We start from the raw sequence: 20936 nt of genomic DNA, 5'->3' as shown, positions 1-20936 counted from the left end.
ACGCACAGTCACACACAGTAACCTGAAACACTGTGGCGTTTAAGATTTACGGTTCTGATGTCTAGGTTCACATCAGATAGGCCCTACTTAATCACATATTCCAGTTAGGCTTCAGTAGAGCCTGTAATTGACATATTACCGTGGTTTACAGTGCTGTTTATGAGACTATAGTAATGTCATATGTGGGACCTTTTTCATATTGTTTTTCTTTGTCATCACATTACAGTGCCCCAGATAGCAAGTATTGAGCTGGAACGGAAGAAAAACTGGTTTGTAGAGTTAGCATTGAGGCATAAACAGTGGCTAGGCCATGACATAGCCTACAGGCTGAATGTTAGCTCAGGTGCTAGCTAACACGCTTCCTGTTAAAGTATAGCAGTTAACTGTTTTTCTCTTAGTGAGTTTGCTTAGCATGTCTAACATAAGACTGTTTGTGCTTATTTTGGGGGTAATTGTGCGTGTTTGTTTCAGCCTTGTGTTTTGTTAACCAGCTAGCTAGCGTTTAGCTGTGTGCCTGTGCTGCAGCCCCAGTGTACCCGGTAGAAGGTGAACAGCCAGCAGTCTGCTCAAATCTGCTTGCCTCCGCTGTGCCGTTAAAAACCCAAAGCCTCGGAGCAAACTTCATGTTGCTGCTTGTCTCCATGGAGACACTATCCCAAAGGACTCCAGCTGGTTGCGTGGTGTGTGAGAGTGAGCAGACGGAGCTATGACTGTGTTGCGAGTAGGGGGGGAGGGGGGGGGAGGAAGCTCCGGAGGCCAACCTCTCACCCCTCTAGTCTGGTTCCCACTAGATGGGCCAGTGGCAAAATCAAATTTGGCTTTATCCTAAATATTTATGAAAACAGCATTTTGCTTTTTGGTCTTAATTCAAGGTTACGTTTAGGCATAAGGTTAGCAGTGTGGTTAAGGTTAGGGTTAGAATTTAAATCTGATTTTCAGAAGAGAAATTGTAAAAAAAAATAGCCCCTCCCCCCCTCTCGCTCTCTCTCTCTTGGCTGTCTGGACACCTTCTGTAAGCTGTCAGTGTTCCCCCGCCCCCCTTCCTGTCTTTGTGTTTGCATGGCGGTGTTGAGGGTGCTGTTGGTGGCTATGCCCTTGGCCCCCACGGGGGGGAGCCCAACACTGTTAGCTTAATAGCCAATCGTTAGCATAGACCCTTGTTGTGCAGCCTCAGACAATTGTGTGAGAGGTGGTTCGTTCCCTGCTTCTGTTACCTCTCATAGCAAATCACTGTTCAGGCATTTGAAAAATCACAAATTCCTAAGGACAAATTGCACACAATACACACAGTCAGAAAGCGGTTCAAGTAATGGGAAAGTGTGACCAATGGAGCCAGAGGTACTTTATGAGTTTTTGTTCTCTCGGGGCATGAAGAAGTGAATGGAGGCTTTTTTTTGTGAAGGGGTGTGTGAGGCGTGTGTGTGTGTGGGGGTTTGTCTTTGATTCTATCTAGCCCTGAGGGAGGGGATTCACCCGGAGAACAGCTATTCACACAAGCCTGTCAGCATGGGTTTTTTGAACCATTTGTCAAAGAGGGATTTGGGCAAGTGCCAAGAAGACTTTTGTCATTCACAAACTCCTTTTCCCCTCTTCGTTGGAATGACAACGACAATACACGCAGCAGGCTTCACCTCGAGAAAGGAGTGGAAATTAGATTTCAACCCAAACACCACTTTAATTAAGAAAGTGTGTTATTGCAAGTCTGTCTCACACACCAGAAGGCATTCGTTTGGATTATTAAATCAAATTAATTACAGGTAAGCCTAAGATCAAAATGGAATGAAATCCTAGTTTTAAAGAGGAAGAGTGACTAAGAAAGAAAAAGAGAGGGAAAAGGTTTTTCCATATACCTTCCCGGCCCCACTTTAAATGAAGTGCAGCTTATAAAGGCTTCATAAGCACTACATAGTTGTGTCACAAATCATCTATAACCGTATGTCAAGCTTTAAAAAGGGTTTATAAATGTGGCTTAACTGTGTGACATAATCACCAATGTCAAATGTCTCATAATACGTCAAATATGACATAAAACATGTCCTTTTATGAAGGGTGACATGTTGTGCTGCAGGATATTAGTCCCATTACGCCCCCAACATATGGACATAGAAAGTGTCTTTCTTCTGGAACCAAGTAACATATTCCTCAGCACATAAAGACGCACACAACAATATAACATACTATATTGTGCGGTGCTGGGCCCAGCCAGGTCTTTGACACATTCACCCTCTCCCCAGTTGAAAGATCAGCCACAAAATGTTGGCACTGTTGTAACAACAATATACTGTACAGTACTGTATTTCTTCATCAGCATCTTTACGCTTTCGATAATAAAAGAATGATAAAAAATACTCTTTCAAAATGCAGATGTTTATTTCCTTATGGATCCGTAACGAATTACTATGTAAATGAATATCGCTGAATGACAGAAATATTGGAACAAAGTAGGCTAATGAAGGTAAACAAATGGTTGCTTACTGGAAAATACTCTTTCAAACACACACGGTCACGTTGTACAGTGGCATTATGGCTATTAGCAGGGCTATTAGCAGGACTAAGTTGCCTAGAAGGAGGGTAGTGTGTCACGATCGTCGTAACGTGAAAGAGAAGAGGACCAAGGCGCAGCGTGAAGTGAATACATAATCTATTTAAGCGACGTACTGAAGAACACTTAAACAAAACTACAAACGTGAAGCTATACAAAACAAATAAGTGCAGACACTGGCAACTTACACATAGACAATCACCCACAACCTACCTAATGACTATGGCTGCCTAAATATGGCTCCCAATCAGAGACAACGATAGACAGCTGTCTCTAATTGAGAACCAATCTAGGCAACCATAGACTTACATAAACACCTACAATGAACACAACCCCATGAACTCTACAAACACCCCCTAAACAATACAAACACCCTAGGTGAGACAAAAACACACAAACATCCCCCATGTCACTGTAACGTCCTGACCAGAGTTCTTATGTGTTTTGCTTGTTTAGTGTTGGTCAGGACGTGAGCTGGGTGGGAATTCTATGTTGTGTGTCTAGTTTGTCTGTTTCTGTGTCCAGCCTAATATGYTTCTCAATCAGAGGCAGCTGTCAATCGTTGTCCCTGATTGAGAATCATATATAGGTGGCTTGTTTTGTGTTGGGGATTGTGGGTGGTTGTTTCCTGTCTCTGTGTTTGTGGTCTGCACCAGATAGGACTGTCTCGGTTTTCACGTTTGTTGTTTTTGTATTGTTGTAAGTGTTCACAGTTCGTTATATTAAACATGTTGAACACTAACTGCGCTGCATTTTGGTCCTCTCCTTCATCCCAGGAAGAAAGCCGTTAGTCACACCCTGACCTAACTAAAATAATAAAGAAAACAAAGCTAGGGCGTGACATAGGGGGAGAATTCTATCGTCAAATGTATTTCTTAGTTAGGTTGGTTGTGTCACAAATGGCTGCAATTTCAGTTTAATGCACCAGAAAATACAGAACAAATAATACAACAAATATTGTGGTTAAACTCAAATAACCTAATTGATTAAAAAATAATAATAATTTGGAACCTTTAACATGTGGAAGGGAAAAAAAGTATTATTATTATTAAATAATTTAGAATGATATAAAAGCCCCTTAGATATTCTCACAGATCAGATTTGCCCTAAAGAAAAATGCCCCTTAGATATTAATTTAGAATCCTCCAGTTGTGAGTTGGGGTGGGCATTCTATGTTTTGTGTTTCTATAATTTTCTATTTCTATGTTTTGGCCGGGTATGGTTCTCAATCAGGGACAGCTGTCTATCGTTGTCTCTGATTGGGAACCATACTTAGGTAGCTTTTTTCCCCACCGTTCTTCGTGGGAAGTTGTCTTTGTTTGTTGGCACTATTGCCTTTAGCTTCACGGTTTGTTTTGTATGGTTTATTGTTTTTTGTCGGCGTCATTCTTAAATAAAGTCAAATGTACGCTCACCACGCTGCACCTTGGTCATCCTTCAACAGCCGTGACATACAGCACCATATTTTCCATTCCATCCTAACTGAAACCACGAGGGTTGCGTCTTAAATTTTTCTTGGAATAGAAACACCATAATATTAATCAAATTAATTAAGCTACATTTCTTAAAATGAATCCCATATACTATGTGCTCACAAAAAAGGTTTACATTTCATAGTAATGCCAATATTGAAGATAATCAAATGCTTCTCAAAGATGCCCTCTGGTGATCAAACTAGCACTAACTGGCATTAATGCTAAAAATGCTGCAGTATGATGCAACTTTTAAAGGAGGAACCACTGCATCTGACATTTGTTAGCTAGCTAGCAGTTGATGTGGAGTCACCAAAATGATTTGAAATAACGATTGAGGTAGCCATGTAATCAGTGCTTGACTTGGACTGCAATAGGTGCCGGTAATCATTTTGGGTGTAGGTATTGTTTACCTTTAGGTGCAAGAGTTTCCCATGACTTTTGAGCTAATATTCTAAAAGAGGAACAGGAGCTCAAGCAGTAGAACATTTTAGGTGCTGGTCAAGCACTGCATGTAATCTAGCCAAACACAACTTTTAATTGTGGTCATTTAAATTAGTTAACTTACCCGTTTAAAGCTGTCCAGTGGGTATTTGATTTGCGAACTCCGTCACATTTGTGCAAAAGAAACACTGCTAACCAAACAGTGCTAGGTGCATGTGCACTTCAATTAAAGGGTAACTACACTCAAAATGTAAATATCTTAGATTTTTCTCAGATATCAAATTAAACCCTGATGGGGTTTAAACATTGTTGTGACAATATAACATCCAAGTTTTTGCTATTTTTCTATAAACTATTTGTGCTTTTTATAGCGAAAACCATAAGAAATGGGAGAAATCAGAAACCTGGAAAACAAAAAACATAAAGAAATACCCAAAGAAATATAATGGAATTAGGCAAAAAATAAAACGTATTTTAATGGGCCCTACCAACGTTTTCTGCTATGTATGACTTTATGTCATCCTGCAGCACAGCATTTGGGGGAAAGTTGAGGTCAGGTCCAATGTTGGCTATGCACCCAAGAGCGAAAGAGGTTGGGCCATCCTAGAATTGTTTTAATTTAGAGTAATATAATATACACCATTTAACAGACGCTATGGATACGTTTATAGATGATTTGCAACACATGTATGTAATGCTTATGAAGGCTTTATTGAGACTTTATGAAGCCTTTATAAGCTGCTCTTCATTTAAAGCGGGAACGCATTCCCTCCTAATGGAGCTGAGGAATCCAGAGTCACATTCCTCCCACAGCGTTCCTTCAGACAAACTGCATCCTTGAAACGGTCTGGTGTATGTGTGGGTGTGCTTGAGATTACCTCCTCTACCTCATCTCGTTCCTTACAGCCCTTCCCAACAATGCATCAAATAAAATAGTAACACAAGAGGAATAAAACAAAATACACAAGAATATACAGGGACTACAAGTACTAGTACCATATCAATGTGCAGAGGTACAATGTATTTGAGGTATATATGTACGTGGAGGCAGAGTAAAGTGACTAGGCATCAGGAAAGATAGTAATAATAAGAGTAAGGGCCCTCCCGAGTGGCGCAGCGGTCTAAGGCACTGCATCGCAGTTCTTGAGGCGTTACTACAGATCCGGGTTCGATCCTGGGCAGCATCGCAGCCGGCAGTGACCGGGAGACCCATGAGGCGGCACACAATTGGCCCAGCGTCGTTCCGGGTAGGGGAGGGTTTGTCCGGCCAGGATGTCCTTGTCCCATCGCGCTCTAGCGACTCCTGTCTCGGGACGGGCGTAGTGCACGCTGACACGGTCGCCATTTGGATGGTATTTCCTCCGACACATTAGTGCGGCTGGCTTCCGGGTTAAGAGAGCAGTGTGTCAAGAAGCAGTGCTGCTTGGGAAGTTTGTGTTTCGGAGGACGCATGGCTCTTGACCTTTGCCTCTCCCGAGTCCGTACGGGAGTTGCAGCAATGGGACAAGACTGTAACTACCAATTGGATATCACGAAAAAGGTGTAAAAAGTACAAAAACATTTATAATAAAAAATTTAAATAATAAGAGTAAAATAAAGAACATAGTAGCAGCAGCAAATGATGAGTGTAAAAGTGTGAGTGTGAGAGTGTCAATGTAGTATGTGTGTGAGTAAGTATGTATATAGAGTCTAATAGAGTCTAAAATGTGTGTAGAGTCAGTGCAGATAGTTTGGGTACCATTAACTCACTATTTAGCAGTCTGGCTATTTAGAAGTCTTATGGCTTGGAGGTAAAAGCTGTCTCGGAGCCTTTTGGACCGAGAGTCGATGCTCTAGTACTGTTTACTGGACGGTAGCAGAGGGAACAAACAGTCTATGGCTTGGGTGGCTGGAGTCTTTGGCAAATTGTCGGGCCTTCCTCTGACACTGCCTGATATGGAGGTCCTAGATGGCAGGGAGCTCGGCCCCAGTGATGTACTGGGCTGTCCGCACCACCCTCTGTAGCGCTTTGCGGTCAAGGGTGGAGCATTTGCCATACATACCAAGCAGTGATGCAGCCAGTCAATATGCACTCGATGGTGCAGCTGTAGAACTTTTGAGGATCCGAGGGCCCATGCCTAATCTTTTCAGCCTCCTTAGGGGAAGAAGAACTGCCTTGCCCTCTTCACAACTGTGCGGGTGTGTGTGGACCATGTTAAGTCCTTAGTGACCTGGACACCAAGGAACTTGAAGCTTTCAACCCACTCCACAATAGCTCTGTTGATGTGGATGGGGGCGTGCTCTCCCCTTTTTCTCCTATAGGCCACGACCAGCTCCTTGGTCTTACTGACATTAAAGGAGAGGTTGTTGTCCTGGCACCACACTGCTCAGTCTAGGACCTCCTCCCTGTACACTGACTCATCCCCATCGGTGATCAGGCCGGCCACTGTCGTATCAGTGGCTTGATGATGGTGTTCTAGTCATTCATGGCCACACAGTTGTGGGTGAACACGGAGTACAGGAGGGGACTAAGCACACACCCCTGAGAGGCCTCCGTGTCTTAATTTATCATTGCGTTTGTTCTGTAATTTACCCCCACATCACTGTAATGGCATTGTGTCATATGGACAGCCAAATTGAACTGGGACTCTTTTATGTGGAATTTTTCTGAGGTTTGGAGATCAAGTGGCGGGATTGGGATGCTCAGATCTGGAAGCTCTTGGTTTAGTCTCTGCGAGGGATGTATGAAGTTCACTGTGTTCATTAAGTTGCTAAGCACACACACACACACACACACCACAGTGTTGCCCAGGTCACCACAGACAATAGTTTCAGATGGATGGCGGGCATATCAGTCGCAGGCGAGGAAGTCTGCAGTGTGCCTTGAGGTGGTCATGACAGATTGAAATGTTCGGCTGCACTGTGTCAACAGCCCTGTGTGTGTGTGTGTGTGTGTGTGTGTGTGTGTGTGTGGTGTGTGTGTGTGTGTGTGTGTGTGTGTGTGTGTGTGTGTGTGTGTGTGTGTGTGTGTGTGTGTGTGTGTGTGTGTGTGTGTGTGTGTGTGTGTGTGTGTGTGTGTGTGTGTGTGTGTGTGTGTGTGTGTGTGTGTTGTGTGTGTAGAGGGGGGGGGGCATGTTCGAGCTCTTTTAGCGTGTTTTACTCAACCTGTCTCAGCATACACAGCCCAGTCTTCACCTCCTCCTGCTGGCCACAGCAGAGCAGAGCAGTGACAGATAGGAGGGCATGGCGTTGTCTCCAGTTTCATATCCTCTTAATGGAGAAAACATGAAAACGCAATGTTCTTTAAAGCCTTCTTCACAGTGTGTGTGTGTGTGTGTGGGTATGGACTTCTGGTCCCACAAGAGTAGTAAGCAAACCAAAATTGGACCAATTGGGACATTTTGTTAGTCCCCACAAGGTCAAATGCTTTTTCTAGGGGGTTAGGGTTAAGGTTATAATTAGTGTTAGGGTTAGAATTACGTTAAGGTTAGTGGTTAGGAACTAGGGTTAGGTTTTGGGGTTAGGGTTAAGGTTAGGGTTACGTTATGGGTTATGGGTTAGGGGAAATAGGATTTTGAATGGACTGAATTGTTGTCCCAACAAGGTTAGCTGTACAAGACTTGTGTTGTGTGTGTTGTGTGGGTGTGTGTGTGGTGTGTGTGTGTGTGTGTGTGTGTGTGTGTGTGTGGTTGTGTGTGTGTGTGTGTGTGTGTGTGTGTGTGTGTGTGTGTGTGTGTGTGTGTGTGTGTGTGTGTGTGTGTGTGTGTGTTGTTGTGTGTGTGTGTGTGTGTATTATGACTGCAGGCGATAGAGCTTCAAAAAGACTGACATTCAATCCCCTGAACTTCTGCTCCCTATTCGCCTGGCAAGGCCAAGACCATAGCCTCTCTCTCTATCTGTGTCAGTCAGTGTGTGTGTACCAAATGGCAGCCTATTCCCTTTATAGCACACTACTTTTGACCAGAGCCCAATGAGCTGGTCCTATGGGCCCCGGTCAAAAGTAGTGCACTATAAAGGGATTAGGGTGCCATTTGGAACACAGACAGTGTGGGTGGGTGCTTATACTTACTGGTCTGTACTCAGTGACCTTTGTAGAGATTAGCAGTGTTTCAATCATAGACCTATAGAGACATCTGCAAAACATCAGAACTGGGTTGAAAACAACCCAGCGCTGGGTAAATAGTGGACAGAACACACATTGGGTTATTTTGACCCACTTAGTTGGGTTGTTTTCTTTGAAGACTGGAGGCATGGATTAGTAGGAGTGTGGCATTCAAATAGTTCTTTTTGGCCACCCATGAGAGTAAATGTAATTCAAGTTCATCTGTTCTGTTGTGATCACATGTTAAGGTTAATCACTGATATGTTTGAAGCTTTAATGCCTTTGCATATTTCAATGTTGGGATGGTCACCACTTTGTTGTTTAAATTTTATTAAAATGTCCCTTCAATATTTTTGCACGTATATTAATATATATACTTAATAACATTTTTGTAATATTATTTTAAGTGGTAACTCTCCCAACAATGGGATATACAAAGGCACCTGAGAAACTCATAATCTTGTAAAAGCTACAAATATGTGATGGCAATAGAACACATTATAAACCGGAATGACATTTACTTTCATGGGTGGCCAAAAATAACTATTTGAAAGCCACACCCCTACTAAGCCACGCCTCCAGTCTTCTGATCTGACCTGGTAGCTCGATTACCCAGCATCGATAACCCAACAACCCAGCTAAGGCTGCGTTCACATAGGAAGCCCAATTCTAATATTATTTTCACTAATTGGTCATTTGATGTGATTGGTTAAAGACCCAATTAGTTGACAAAATAGCATAAGTGACTCAAGTGGCTGGGTCAAAATAAAGTGTGTTCTGTCCAATATTGACCTAAATTGGGTTGTTTTTAAGCCAGCATTTTTTTGAGTGTAGGATGCTTTCCCACAGGGTGGCTTAAGGCTGTGCTGCACTGTTACAACTTTAACTGGATGGCACAAAAAAACTATGTATTTTTCTTAATATATAAATTGTGCTACTTATTTTCTTGAACAAGTAGTACAGCGTTAGCTAACACCTGGTAACGAAGTCTTTGGCAACTCTTCCTGTTAGCTACAATGATCTAATCAAAATACAATCTTATTAATGTAAGCATCCTTATCTGAACTTGTCAAAACTTGACTGTACAGACTCATGGCTGCCTTTGAGGATGAATTCAATTGTGGTCTTGACGGGAGGCTTTAAGGCAGCCAGCCCGCCAGCCAGGCAACCCTCTAAACCTTTGCTGCGGTAATGTAGCTGTCAAGAGCAGTGGGGAGGGCCCACATAAACATTTTATCTAATGGTTTTCGACACGGCACTCACGCACACACACAAACACACACACTCCGTGCTCCGCACTCAGGGTTTGGCAGACAATGGGCACTGTATGCTGCTCCCACCGTACGCTGTAGGATGTTTGTCTTTTTCAGGGATTAAAGGGATCCAGGAAATTCACTCACTGTCCTAGTTTCTGGGACAGGAGTCAGCCAATAACCTAGTTCTGATGGGGACATGTGGAGGAGAAATCAAAGGCATAACGCTGCTATGTTCTGTGGTGTTATGTTCTGTGTTTAGTGCCTTGGAAATATTGTGTGGGAACCCTATCCCCTAGTGCACTACTTTTGACCAAGTGCACTATTTTGACCAGGGCCTGGTTGAAAGTATTTTTGCACTGTATAGGTGCCATTTGATGTGCTCTGTGTGGACTCCCTGCACACTTGTGAGACCAGGGCCTGCATAACTGCCAACCTGTCGCTGTAATAGGAGATGGCACTCACTGAGAGAGAGAGAGCGAGAGAGCGAGAGAGAGAGAACTGATGTATGTATGAGTGTGAATGAATTTGTGGATCTTGTTTGTTTGAGAATTGATCTTTGCGTTAGGGCTTGTTTGCAGTGACACCCTACCTCATTACTCAGTACACGTCTTTGTTTATAGACACGCACACACACACACACACACACACACACACACACACACACACACACACACACACACACACACACACACACACACACACACACACACACACACACACACACACACACACACACACACACACATGCAGTTGGCCTGTTATGATTACGTAAAGGAGGTCAGGCAATAGAGGAGATCAGGATGGCAGCTTTCAGCCACAATAGACTAGATCCGTAGTTCAAGTGAAGTGACCAACGGACAAACCTTTTTAGACGTTTAACTAAGCTTTGTTGAAGATGCTCCTAATCTAGATTCTACACTACTTGTTAATTTGACAGCAAACCTAGCTAATCGCCCTGTGAACTACAGTCACTACTGTACTTAATCTCGTTCACAGGCACTTTTGCCCAAAAGCTTCTGCTCAAACATGGCCTTCCTTAGCTAATACAAAAAGACCGGGAGAAACTCCCGGCGCATAGGCATTGGCTTAATCTACCAACCAATCATCTCCCACAACACCTTCCCCCTAACCCTCCCCAACGCCTCGCATCTCAGTGCAAGAGGCATCACTGCAGTACCTGGTTCAAATCCAGGCTGCATCACATCCGGCCATGATTGGGAGTCCCATAGGGCGGTCCACAATTGACCCAGTGTCATCCGGGTTTGGCTGGGGTAGGCCATCATTGTAAATAAGAATTTGTTCTTAACTGACTTGCCTAGTTAAATAAAGGTAATAAAAAATAAAGGCCAACTTTGAATAGTTTACATCACAGGCTTAAGTGCGCTGTGCGCAATAGCCTGGGGATGAGGTTACTACTGTACTGTACGTACTTGCAAAAATGCAACATAAAAAGGTAGTTTTTTTTAATTTTTTATATTTGTTCTCGTTTTTTTCTAATAATTTTCCCCCACATTTCCTCTGCACTGAAATTTTTTGGTTTTCATAATTTTGTAGTTTCCTCTGTAGTTTTTGTAGATTTTTAACCAGTTTTTCCCATTTCCCCGCTGCAGTGTCATCAATATATTTTCTCCATAATTTTGTAGTTTTCTCTGTATATTGTGTAGCTTTTTCTAACCAGGTTTTCCCCCTCCTGTCCCCCTCCTCAGTGTCATCATGCATCACCACGTACAAGAAGATGCCTCCGCCGGTACCGCCGCGCACAACCCCGCCCAAGCCCTTTATCTCCATCACGGCCCAGAGCAGCACCGAGTCGGCCCAGGACGCCTACATGGACGGGGGGTCAGGCCCCCGGACCCACATCAGCACCTCCCAGCCCGGCCTGTCCAACTCCAGAGAGAGCATCGACAGTATGAAGGTATAATATAATAAAGTATATTGTGTATTCTGAAAATATTATAAAACTTAACGTTATGTCAATAATCTGTTTTGAAATTTGTGATTTTATCAGTGTCAATTTGTGTTTTTGTCAAATCATTAAAAAGATAAACACTTTTTTTTTAACATATTTGATTGTTTATTTTATTATTATTATAAAGGCCCTGACGGCAGCTATCGAGGCAGCTAATGCCCAGGTCCACGGCCCAGCCAGCCAGCATGTCACCAACAGCACCATCACCGCCACCAACATTGCCTCCACCGACAGCAAGAGAGACACCCTCCGGAAGTGCCTCTCCATAGGGATACAGGTCAGAGAACAGACACAGATATGCCTATGACCGTATTGACCAAACAATGACCACATGCTGACCACACACTGACCTGTGGTCTGTTCTTAATTGACTTATCTCGGTTAAACCAGAACTAAAATCTTGTGTAATTTGATCAGATTCTACCATTTATGTTTACATAGTCTGTGCAGGAGAGATGATTAATTCTTACCTGTAAAAATTTAGTTTATATAAAAATACAACAACGAAAAAATCTGTGTACGGTTGCAGGTGGATGGACCAGAGGAGGTTGGGGGGACAGAGGAGCACTCCAAGTTCCAGTCAGTAGGCATCCAGGTGGAAGAGGAGAGATGGTGAGAAGCGAGAGAGAAAAAGAAAGCAGGAGCGTGTGAATGATTTTCTGCCATTCATGTTAGTGTTTATCTTGTATCCTGTTGCAGTCTGCTGGTGTCTCTGCTAGCTGACTGTCCACTCATTGTGCAGTTGGCACCTCTCTCTGACACTCCCCCCTCAGGCCTGAGAGCTGTATGGATATAAATGTGTACCTTCGGGTTGGGCCTAGTTGACTGTAGGCTGTCGGGTCCACCATCCCACCCCACACCTCACTTCACAACAGCTGCCCCCAGCTCGGAGGAGTTTGGGCATCAGAGCCCCTTGACTAGGGGGCCCATGCATGCAGTGACAGCTGGGGAAGTGTAGGATGTGTTGGAGGGAGGGGATAGGAAGGGAGTGGGGGCAGTTAGTTGACAGCCATCTGTTGCAGCAGTATTMGTGATGTGGCSAGGCCYCTTMGGGGGGGGGGGGGGGGGGGGGGGGGTTGTCAGTGTCCTGTTCTTTTCAGTACATGGTCATGTACAACCCCAACTCCCCCTTTTCCTGCCCTACACGTAACAGTTCCTATAGGTCCCCTATCTCCCCCTAAACCCTTATACTAAAGCCCCTATAGCATGCCTATTGACCACCTCATTGGACAACTGCCCTGGCCCCTGACTGACTTATACAAGGAGCATTTGCATAGGCAGGAAGTCAGGGAACGTTCCTGGTTCCTGGAGTTGTGTGAAAATATGTCTACACAGCAGGCAGTTATGTGTCAGTGTGTCTGCCTGCGTAACTCCCATCCACTTACCACAGTAACCCCTCTGTTAGTCAGAGCTGAGGGGAGATGACCAATTTAGAGACTGTACTAGACGCAGTAATCTGATTTCATACTGTACACAGAACATGGTTAGGAATCAAAGAGCCCAGTCTCAACCTACCAAGGTCATGTACAGGACTGCAGTTTCAGAGTCAGATGCAGAAATCTGGTCTGTGTACCAAATGGCACCCTATTACCTATAGTACACTGCATTTGACCAGAGACCTATGGCTGGGCGTATTTGCCCTGGTCAAAAGTAGTGCACAACATAAAGAATAGGGTGCCAATTGGGTCAAAGTAATCTGGAGTTTTTCCTCAAAGAGCTTTCCTCAGCTGACTAGCCAGCATTGAAAAGGAGGCACATCTCCAAGCAGCCAAGGCAAACATTAACTCCTGTAGACACTTCCACTAGTCAAGTGGCTCTGGGGTTTAATGTCACACATGTGCCTTCCCTTGGTGCATGTTTGAATTTGAGTGCGTGTGTCTGTGTGTGTCGCAGCAGGTCCGTTCTGGGAGGTCATGGTCTGGGTAGAGTGCCCCTTATACACTAGATTCCCAGACGGTGAGAGTGCATCACTTCTGTGGCCCTACCCGACTGACTGAAAAGGTGTGTGTGTGTGGGGGGGGGGGGGGGGGGGGGGGGGGGGTCATAACCTCACCTCAGTGTTTGAACTGGGCTTAAGCCTGCCAAACTGAGAGGGAGTGGAGGAGAGCAGTAAAAAGAGAGGAACACTACAAACAACCTGGCTGCCTTTTCAAGACATCTGTCAGCTGTCTGCTCAGACAACTCAGACAAAATGACTCAAGTAAATGTCACCCAGTAAAATACTACTTGAGTAAAAGTCTACATTTGTTTTTATGTATGTGTAAGTATTAGAAGTAGACGTAATTGTTAAAAATACTTAATTATCAAAGATAAAAGTATGAATATTTTCAGATTCCTTTCTAGCAAACTAGATGACACAATGTTCTTATTTTTATGGTGGGGTAGCCCCCCCCCCCCCTCCCACTCCAACATTCAGACATAATTTACAAATGAAGCATGTGTTTTTAGTGAGTTTGCCAGGTCAGAGACAGTAGGGATGACCAGGGATGTTCTCTTGATAAGTGTGTGAATTGGACAATTTTCCTGTCCTGCTAAGTACTCAAAATGTATTGAGTATTTTTTGGTGTCAGGGAAAATGTATGGAGTAGAAAGTACAGTGCATTCAGAAAGTAGTCAGACCCCTTCCCTTTTCCCACATTTCCACATAATAGCCTTATTCTAAAATTGATTAAATATTTTGTTTTCCTCATCAATCTACACACACTACCCCATAATGACAAAGCAAAAACAGTGTTTTAGAAATGTTAGCAAATGTATTATGAATAAAAAACAGAAATACCTTATTTACATAAGTATTCAGACCCTTTGCTATGAGACTCGAAATTGAGCTCAGGTGCATCCTGTTTCCATTGATCATCCTTGAGATGTTTCTACAACTTGATTGGAGTCGACCTGTGGTAAATTAAATTGATTGTACATGATTTGGAAAGGCACACACCTGTCTATATAAGGTCCCACAGTTGACAGTGCATGTCAGATCAACAACCAAGCCTTGAGGTCGAAGGAATTGTCCATAGAGCTCAGAGACAGTATTGTGTCGAGGCACAGATCTGGGGAAGGATACAATCAATTCTGTAGCATTGAAGGTCCCCAAGAACACAGTGGCCCCCATCATTCTTAAATGGAAGAATTTTGGAACCACCTAAACCTTTCCTAAAGCTGGCCGCCTGGCCAAACTGAGCAATAGCGGGAGAAGGGCCTTGGTCAGGGAGGTGACCAAGAACCCGATGGTCACTCTGACAGAGCTCCATAGCACAACAGCCCACTTGGAGTTTGCCAAAAGGCACCTAAAAGACTCTCAGACCATGAGAAACAACATTCTCTGGTCTGATGAAACCAAGGTTGAACTCTTTGGCCTGAATGCCAAACGTCACGTCTGGAGGAAACCTGGCACCATCCCTACGGTGAACCATGGTGGTGGCAGCATCATGCTGTGGGGATATTTTTCAGTGGCAAGGACTGGGAGACTAGTCAGGATCAAAGGAAAGATGAACGGAGCGACATACAGAGAGACCATTGATGAAAACCTGCTCCAGAGCGCTCAGAACTTAGACTGGGGGCGAAGGTTCACCTTCTAACAGGACAACAACCCTAAACACACAGCCAAGACAACACAGGAGTGGCTTTGGGACAAGTCTTTGAATGTCTTTGTGGCCCAGCCAGAGCCTGGACTTGAACCCGATCTCTGGAGAGACCTGAAAATAGCTGTGCAGCAACGCTCTGCAGAGATGAATGTGAGAAACTCCCCAAATACAGGTGTGCCAAGCTTGTAGTGTCATACCCAAGAAGACTCGAGGCTGTAAATGCTGCCAAAGGTGCTTCAACAAAGTACTGATTAAAGGGTCTAAATACTAAAGTAAATGTGATATTTTTTTATATATTTTTTTATACATTTGCAAAAATTCTAAAAACCTGTTTTTGCTTTGTCATTATGGACTATTGTTTGCTGAGGATTTTTTTTTCTTCATTTCATCAATTTTAGAATAAGGCCAGTGGTTTAAAGTGCTTAAGTAAAAATACTTTAAAGTACTACTTAAGTTGTTTTTTGGGGTGTCTATTCTTTCCCATTTATATTTTTGACTACTTTTACTTCACTACATTCCTAAATAAAATAATGTACATTTTACTCCATACATTTTCCCTGACACCCAAAAGTACTTGTTACATTTTGAATGCTTAGCAGAACAAGAAAATTGTGAAATGCACACACTTATCAATAGAACATCCCTTGTCATCCCTACTGCCTCTGATCTGGCGGACTCACTAAACACACATGCTTTGTTTTTAAACAAAGTGTGCCCATGGCTATCCGTAAATTGAAAAATTAAAAGAAAATGGTGCCATCTGGTTTGCTTAATATAAGGAATTAGAAATTATTTATACTTTTACTTTTTATACTTAGGTACATTTAAAACCAAATACTTTTAGACTTCTACTCAAGTAGTATTTCACTGGGTGACTTTTACTTGAGTCATTTTCTATTAAAGTATCTTTAGTTTTACTCAAGTATGACAATTGGGTACTTTTCCCACCACTGAATAAGAGTGTAACGTAATAAAATGTGTAAAAAGTCAAGGGGTCTGAATACTTTCCCGAATGCACCGTACATTATTTTCTTTAAGAATGTAGTGGAGTAAAAATAAAAGTTGTCAAAAATATAAATAGTAAAGTACAGATACCCCTAAAAACTACTTAAGTAGTACTTTAAAATTATATTACTTAAGTACTTAACACCGCTGAATACAACACTACCAATTTCAATCTAACTTCAAATCCTCATTCAAACAGCAACTACTCTGCAGAGATGTTTCGACTTATGTCATGACCCCACACATTCCATATGGTCAAATCATGGCAGCAAATGGGGTAGGTGAAGGTTGGATTTTTGTCTCCACAGTGCAGTCCAGTGCAGTCACTGGTAACATGGAATGTGGGTGTGTTCATGGTCTATAGTGGTCCTAGTTTTCAAATCATATCGTCCTCAACCCACTTTGACCGCCTTGAAAAGTCAGAGACACTCAGACCTTCTACTGCTTTATGGTCCTGTCAAAGAGGACAAATGGACAGAGAAATGGACTCCGACTCTAATGGAACCCTATTCCCTACGTAGTGCACTACTTTTGACCAGGACCCATTGATCTCTGTTCAAAAGGCTCTGGTCAAAAGTAGTGCACTATAAAAAGGTGCCATTTGGGATACACACAGGACATGCAGGATTCATTAATATGCCTGGGACTCCTAGTGATCCCTCCTACTGATGCGTTTCAGTTCTTAGTGCTGAGCATTTTACGTTTTGACCCAAAACTGGGATTGGCCTTCTCCAGAATTAGCCCAGAACAAACTAGGAGCTAAGAGAAGAAAACAATACAGTAGCCACAATCCAGACTGACAGTCATCCAGTCTTGGAGCAGCTTTTCCCCCAGTTGGCGAGCGGAGCAGAACAGAGCAGAACAGAGCAGCGCAGAGCAGAACCGAGCACAACAGAGCAGAGCACAACAGAGCAGAACAGGCCTCCCTTAACCACTGAAGTCATTTACAAGGCCCTGTGAAGGACTCCACCTGACTGAAATGTAAAAATAACCTCTGTTGCTTTTGTCTCTCCCTTCTCTCTCTCTCTCCCCCCTCGCTCTCTCTCTCTCTCGCTTCCTTCTCGCGCTCTTTTTTCTCTGTCCCTGTCACTCCCTCATCTCTTTCCCTACTCCACCCCCCCTCTCTATCTCTCTTTCTCTCTCTCTTGAGTCAGTCTGGCTTGTGTTTGGCCCCTCTCTGCCCTGACACAGACAGGAAGTTGCTAGGAGGGAGCTGCTATTAAGCAGCCTGAGATCATTATGACTACACACCTGATCAGAGCACAGTTACTCTTTAACTCCTGCGAGCACACACACACACACACACAGACACAGGCGCTGGTAGCCCTCCACTGTGAGTGTGTTTGTTCTCTCCCGTTCCTCTCCCCCTCTTGCTCTCTGTTCATGAAAGAAGGGAGATTAATGGAGCAGAGGAGGTATAGATAAATGGGTGAAGTGGAGGGGGAGGGACTGGCCGGGGATGGGGTGAGGCTGATGGATGGAGCGACTTCAGGGTCTGTGTGTGTGTCGTCACCCTGTGGGCAGGTCATGTCAGAGAGAGAGAGCGAGAGAATGATTTTCTGTCATTCATGTTGGTAGGGCTGTGGCGGTCACAACATTTTGTCAACCGGTGATTGTCAAGTAAATAATTGCCGGTCTCACGGTAATTGACAGGAAATGAACATCTACATATTTAGCATCTCCTGGCTCTACACATAGCCTACAAGCCACTGATGCAGACCTTTGGAACATCTACATAATCTAATAAATTCATGAAATATAACCTACACATTCACAATACATCCATTATTTATTTTAGACAGGTTTAAAGAGACATGATATGAAGAAAATGTTGTCTATTTCAGAAGAACAGGATAGCATACTCTGAGTTGTCCTTATGTTAGGTCCTGATCTGGCTATGCCATATGGCTGTGGGCTACACTAGTTCATTTAGCAGACAAGATTTGCTTAGAATTCCGTGGCATTATTTTATAGTATGAAGAATACAATTGAACAAAGCTGAATAAAATAGAAAGGATATTTCTCTCCAAGCGATTTGAGGTGCGCACGTATGGTTAATAAAGAAATAGGTATTCCTAAATGCTTAATTTAGAGTTGTTAATGTAACTTTAGCTGTTCTACAAACGTTGGGCTATATATTTTGATTTTTAATACTTTGTAAGGCTGCATGATGCGACTCTAATGATGATTTGAAAAAAGTTGCTTTGTTTAGTTTTTTTGCGCAGACTGTATATTTTTCATCAGTCTCTCATTCACAATTTGACAAGCACTTGAAGATGGAGTAAGATGGTGCAGACAGATATGGCAGCTCTGCTTCTGGCTCCTAAGAAACTTAGCAGAATTTTTGTTTTTTTGGTGTGTTATTTCTTACATTATTAGGCCAGAATTTTTTGGGGTGTTATTACACACAGCCGGAAATAACTTTGGGATATCACAGCGGCGGAAACTCACCAGCATTATGACCAGGAATACAACTTTCCCGAATTGGATACTTTGTTCGGGCAATTGAACTTATTCCAGAGCCTGCTCCAAGACACCGCCGGCGGAGAAGAGGTATTCGGAGTGGACTTCTAGTCTGACTCAGGAGGCATGCACACCATCCACCGCTTCCGAGTATATTACTCGCTACTGTTCAGTCTCTGGATAATAAAGTAAACGAGCTCAGGGCAAGGCTCTCCTTCCAGAGAGACATCAGGGATTGTAACATACTCTGTTTCACGGAAACATGGCTCTCTCAGGATATTCTGTCTGAGTCCGTGCAGCCAGTTAGGCTCTTAGTTCATCGCGTTGACAGGAATAAAGATCTCTCCAGGAAGGAGAAGGGCGATGGTGTATGTTTCATGATTAACTACTCATGGTGTGATTGTGATAACATACAGAAACTCAAGTCCTTTTGTTCACCAGACCTAGAATACCTCACAATCAAATGCCGACCGTATTACCTCCCAAGAGAATTCTCTTCGGTTATAGTCACAGCCGTGTATATTCCCCCTCAAGCCGATATCACGGCGGCCCTCAAAGAACTATAATGGACTTTATGCAAACTGGAAACCACATATCCTGAGGCTGCATTTATTGTAGCTGTGGATTTTAACAGCAAATTTGAGGAAAACACTACCAAACACTACCAAGTTCTATCAGCACATCGACTGTAGTACTCGCGCTGGTAAAACATTGGACCACTGCTACTCAACTTTTTGAAATGCCTACAAGGACCTTCTCCGCCCTCCCTTCGGCAAATCTGATCACAACTCCATTTTGCTCCTCCCTTCCTATACAGTGGCTTGCGAAAGTATTCACCCCCTTGGAATTTTTCCTAAGTTGTTGCCTTACAACCTGGAATTAAAATAGATTTTTGGGGGGGGGTGTATCATTTGATTTAAACAACATGCCTACCACTTTGAAGATGCAATTTTTTTTTTTTTGTGAAACAAACAACAAATAAGACAAAAAAACAGAACATTTGAGCGTGCATAACTATACACCCCCCAAAGACAATACTTTGTAGAGCCACCTTTTGCAGCAATTACAGCTGCAAGTATCTTGGCCTATGTCTCTATAAGCTTGGCACATCTAGCCACTGGCATTTTTGCCCATTCTTCAAGGCAAAACTGCTCCAGCTCCTTCAAGTTGGATGGGTTCCGCTGGTGTACAGCAATCTTTAAGTCATACCACAGATTCTCAATTGGATTGAGGTCTGGGCTTTGACTAGGCCATTCCAAGACATTTAAATGTTTCCCCTTAAACCACTCAAGTGTTGTTTTAGCAGTATGCTTAGGGTCATTGTCCTGCTGGAAGGTGAACCTCAGTACCAGTCTCAAATCTGTGGAAGACTGAAACAGGTTTCCCTCAAGAATTTCCCTGTATTTAGCATCATCCATCATTCCTTCAATTCTAACCAGTTTCCCAGTCCCTGCCGATGAAACACATCCAAACAGCATGATGCTGCCACCATGCTTCACTGTGGGGATCGTATTCTCGGGGTGATGAGAGGTGTTGGGGTTTCACCAGACATAGCGTTTTCCTTGATGGCCAAAAAGCTCAATTTTAGTCTCATCTGACCAGAGTACCTTCTTCCATATGTTTGGGGAGTCTCCCACATGCCTTTTAGCAAACACCAAACGTGTTTGCTTATTTTTTTCTTTAAACAATGGCTTTTTTTCTGGCCACTCTTTCGTAAAGCCCAGCTCTGTGGAGTGTACGGCTTAAAGTGGTCCTATGGACAGATACTCCAATCTCCGCTGTGAAGCTTTGCAGTTCCTTCAGGGTTATCTTTGGTCTCTTTGTTGCCTCTCTGATTAATGCCCTCCTTGCCTGGTCCGTGAGTTTTGGTGGGCGGCCCTCTCTTGGCAGGTTTGTTGTGGTGTCATATTCTTTCAATTTTTTAAATAATGGATTTAATGGTGCTCTGTGGGATGTTCAAAGTTTCTGATATTTTTTTATAACCCAACCCTGATCTGTAATTCTCCACAACTTTGTCCCTGACCTGTCTGGAGAGCTCCTTGGTCTTCATAGTGCCGCTTGCTTGGTGGTGCCCCTTGCTTAGTGGTGTTGCACACTCTGGAGCCTTTCAGAACAGGTGT

At 43.4% G+C, this 20936-nt stretch overlaps 1 protein-coding gene across 3 annotated transcripts in view; it reads left to right on the top strand.

Annotated features, from left to right (window-relative positions):
* The window catches only part of LOC111953655 (disks large-associated protein 1), a 76052-nt gene that overhangs the window by 42034 nt on the left and 13082 nt on the right, over positions 1 to 20936 (top strand). For all 3 annotated transcript variants that reach the window (XM_023973064.3, XM_023973063.3, XM_023973065.2), the window contains exons 2-4: positions 11502 to 11710; positions 11892 to 12041; positions 12294 to 12376. In XM_023973064.3, coding sequence (XP_023828832.1) covers positions 11502 to 11710; positions 11892 to 12041; positions 12294 to 12376 — 442 coding nt within the window. The remainder of the gene's footprint in view (positions 1 to 11501; positions 11711 to 11891; positions 12042 to 12293; positions 12377 to 20936) is intronic.

Source organism: Salvelinus sp. IW2-2015, linkage group LG27, assembly GCF_002910315.2.
Source record: "Salvelinus sp. IW2-2015 linkage group LG27, ASM291031v2, whole genome shotgun sequence".
Taxonomy (NCBI): domain Eukaryota; kingdom Metazoa; phylum Chordata; class Actinopteri; order Salmoniformes; family Salmonidae; genus Salvelinus; species Salvelinus sp. IW2-2015.
The sequence above is the reverse complement of the archived record's forward strand: the minus strand, read 5'-3'. Positions and strand labels throughout refer to the sequence as shown.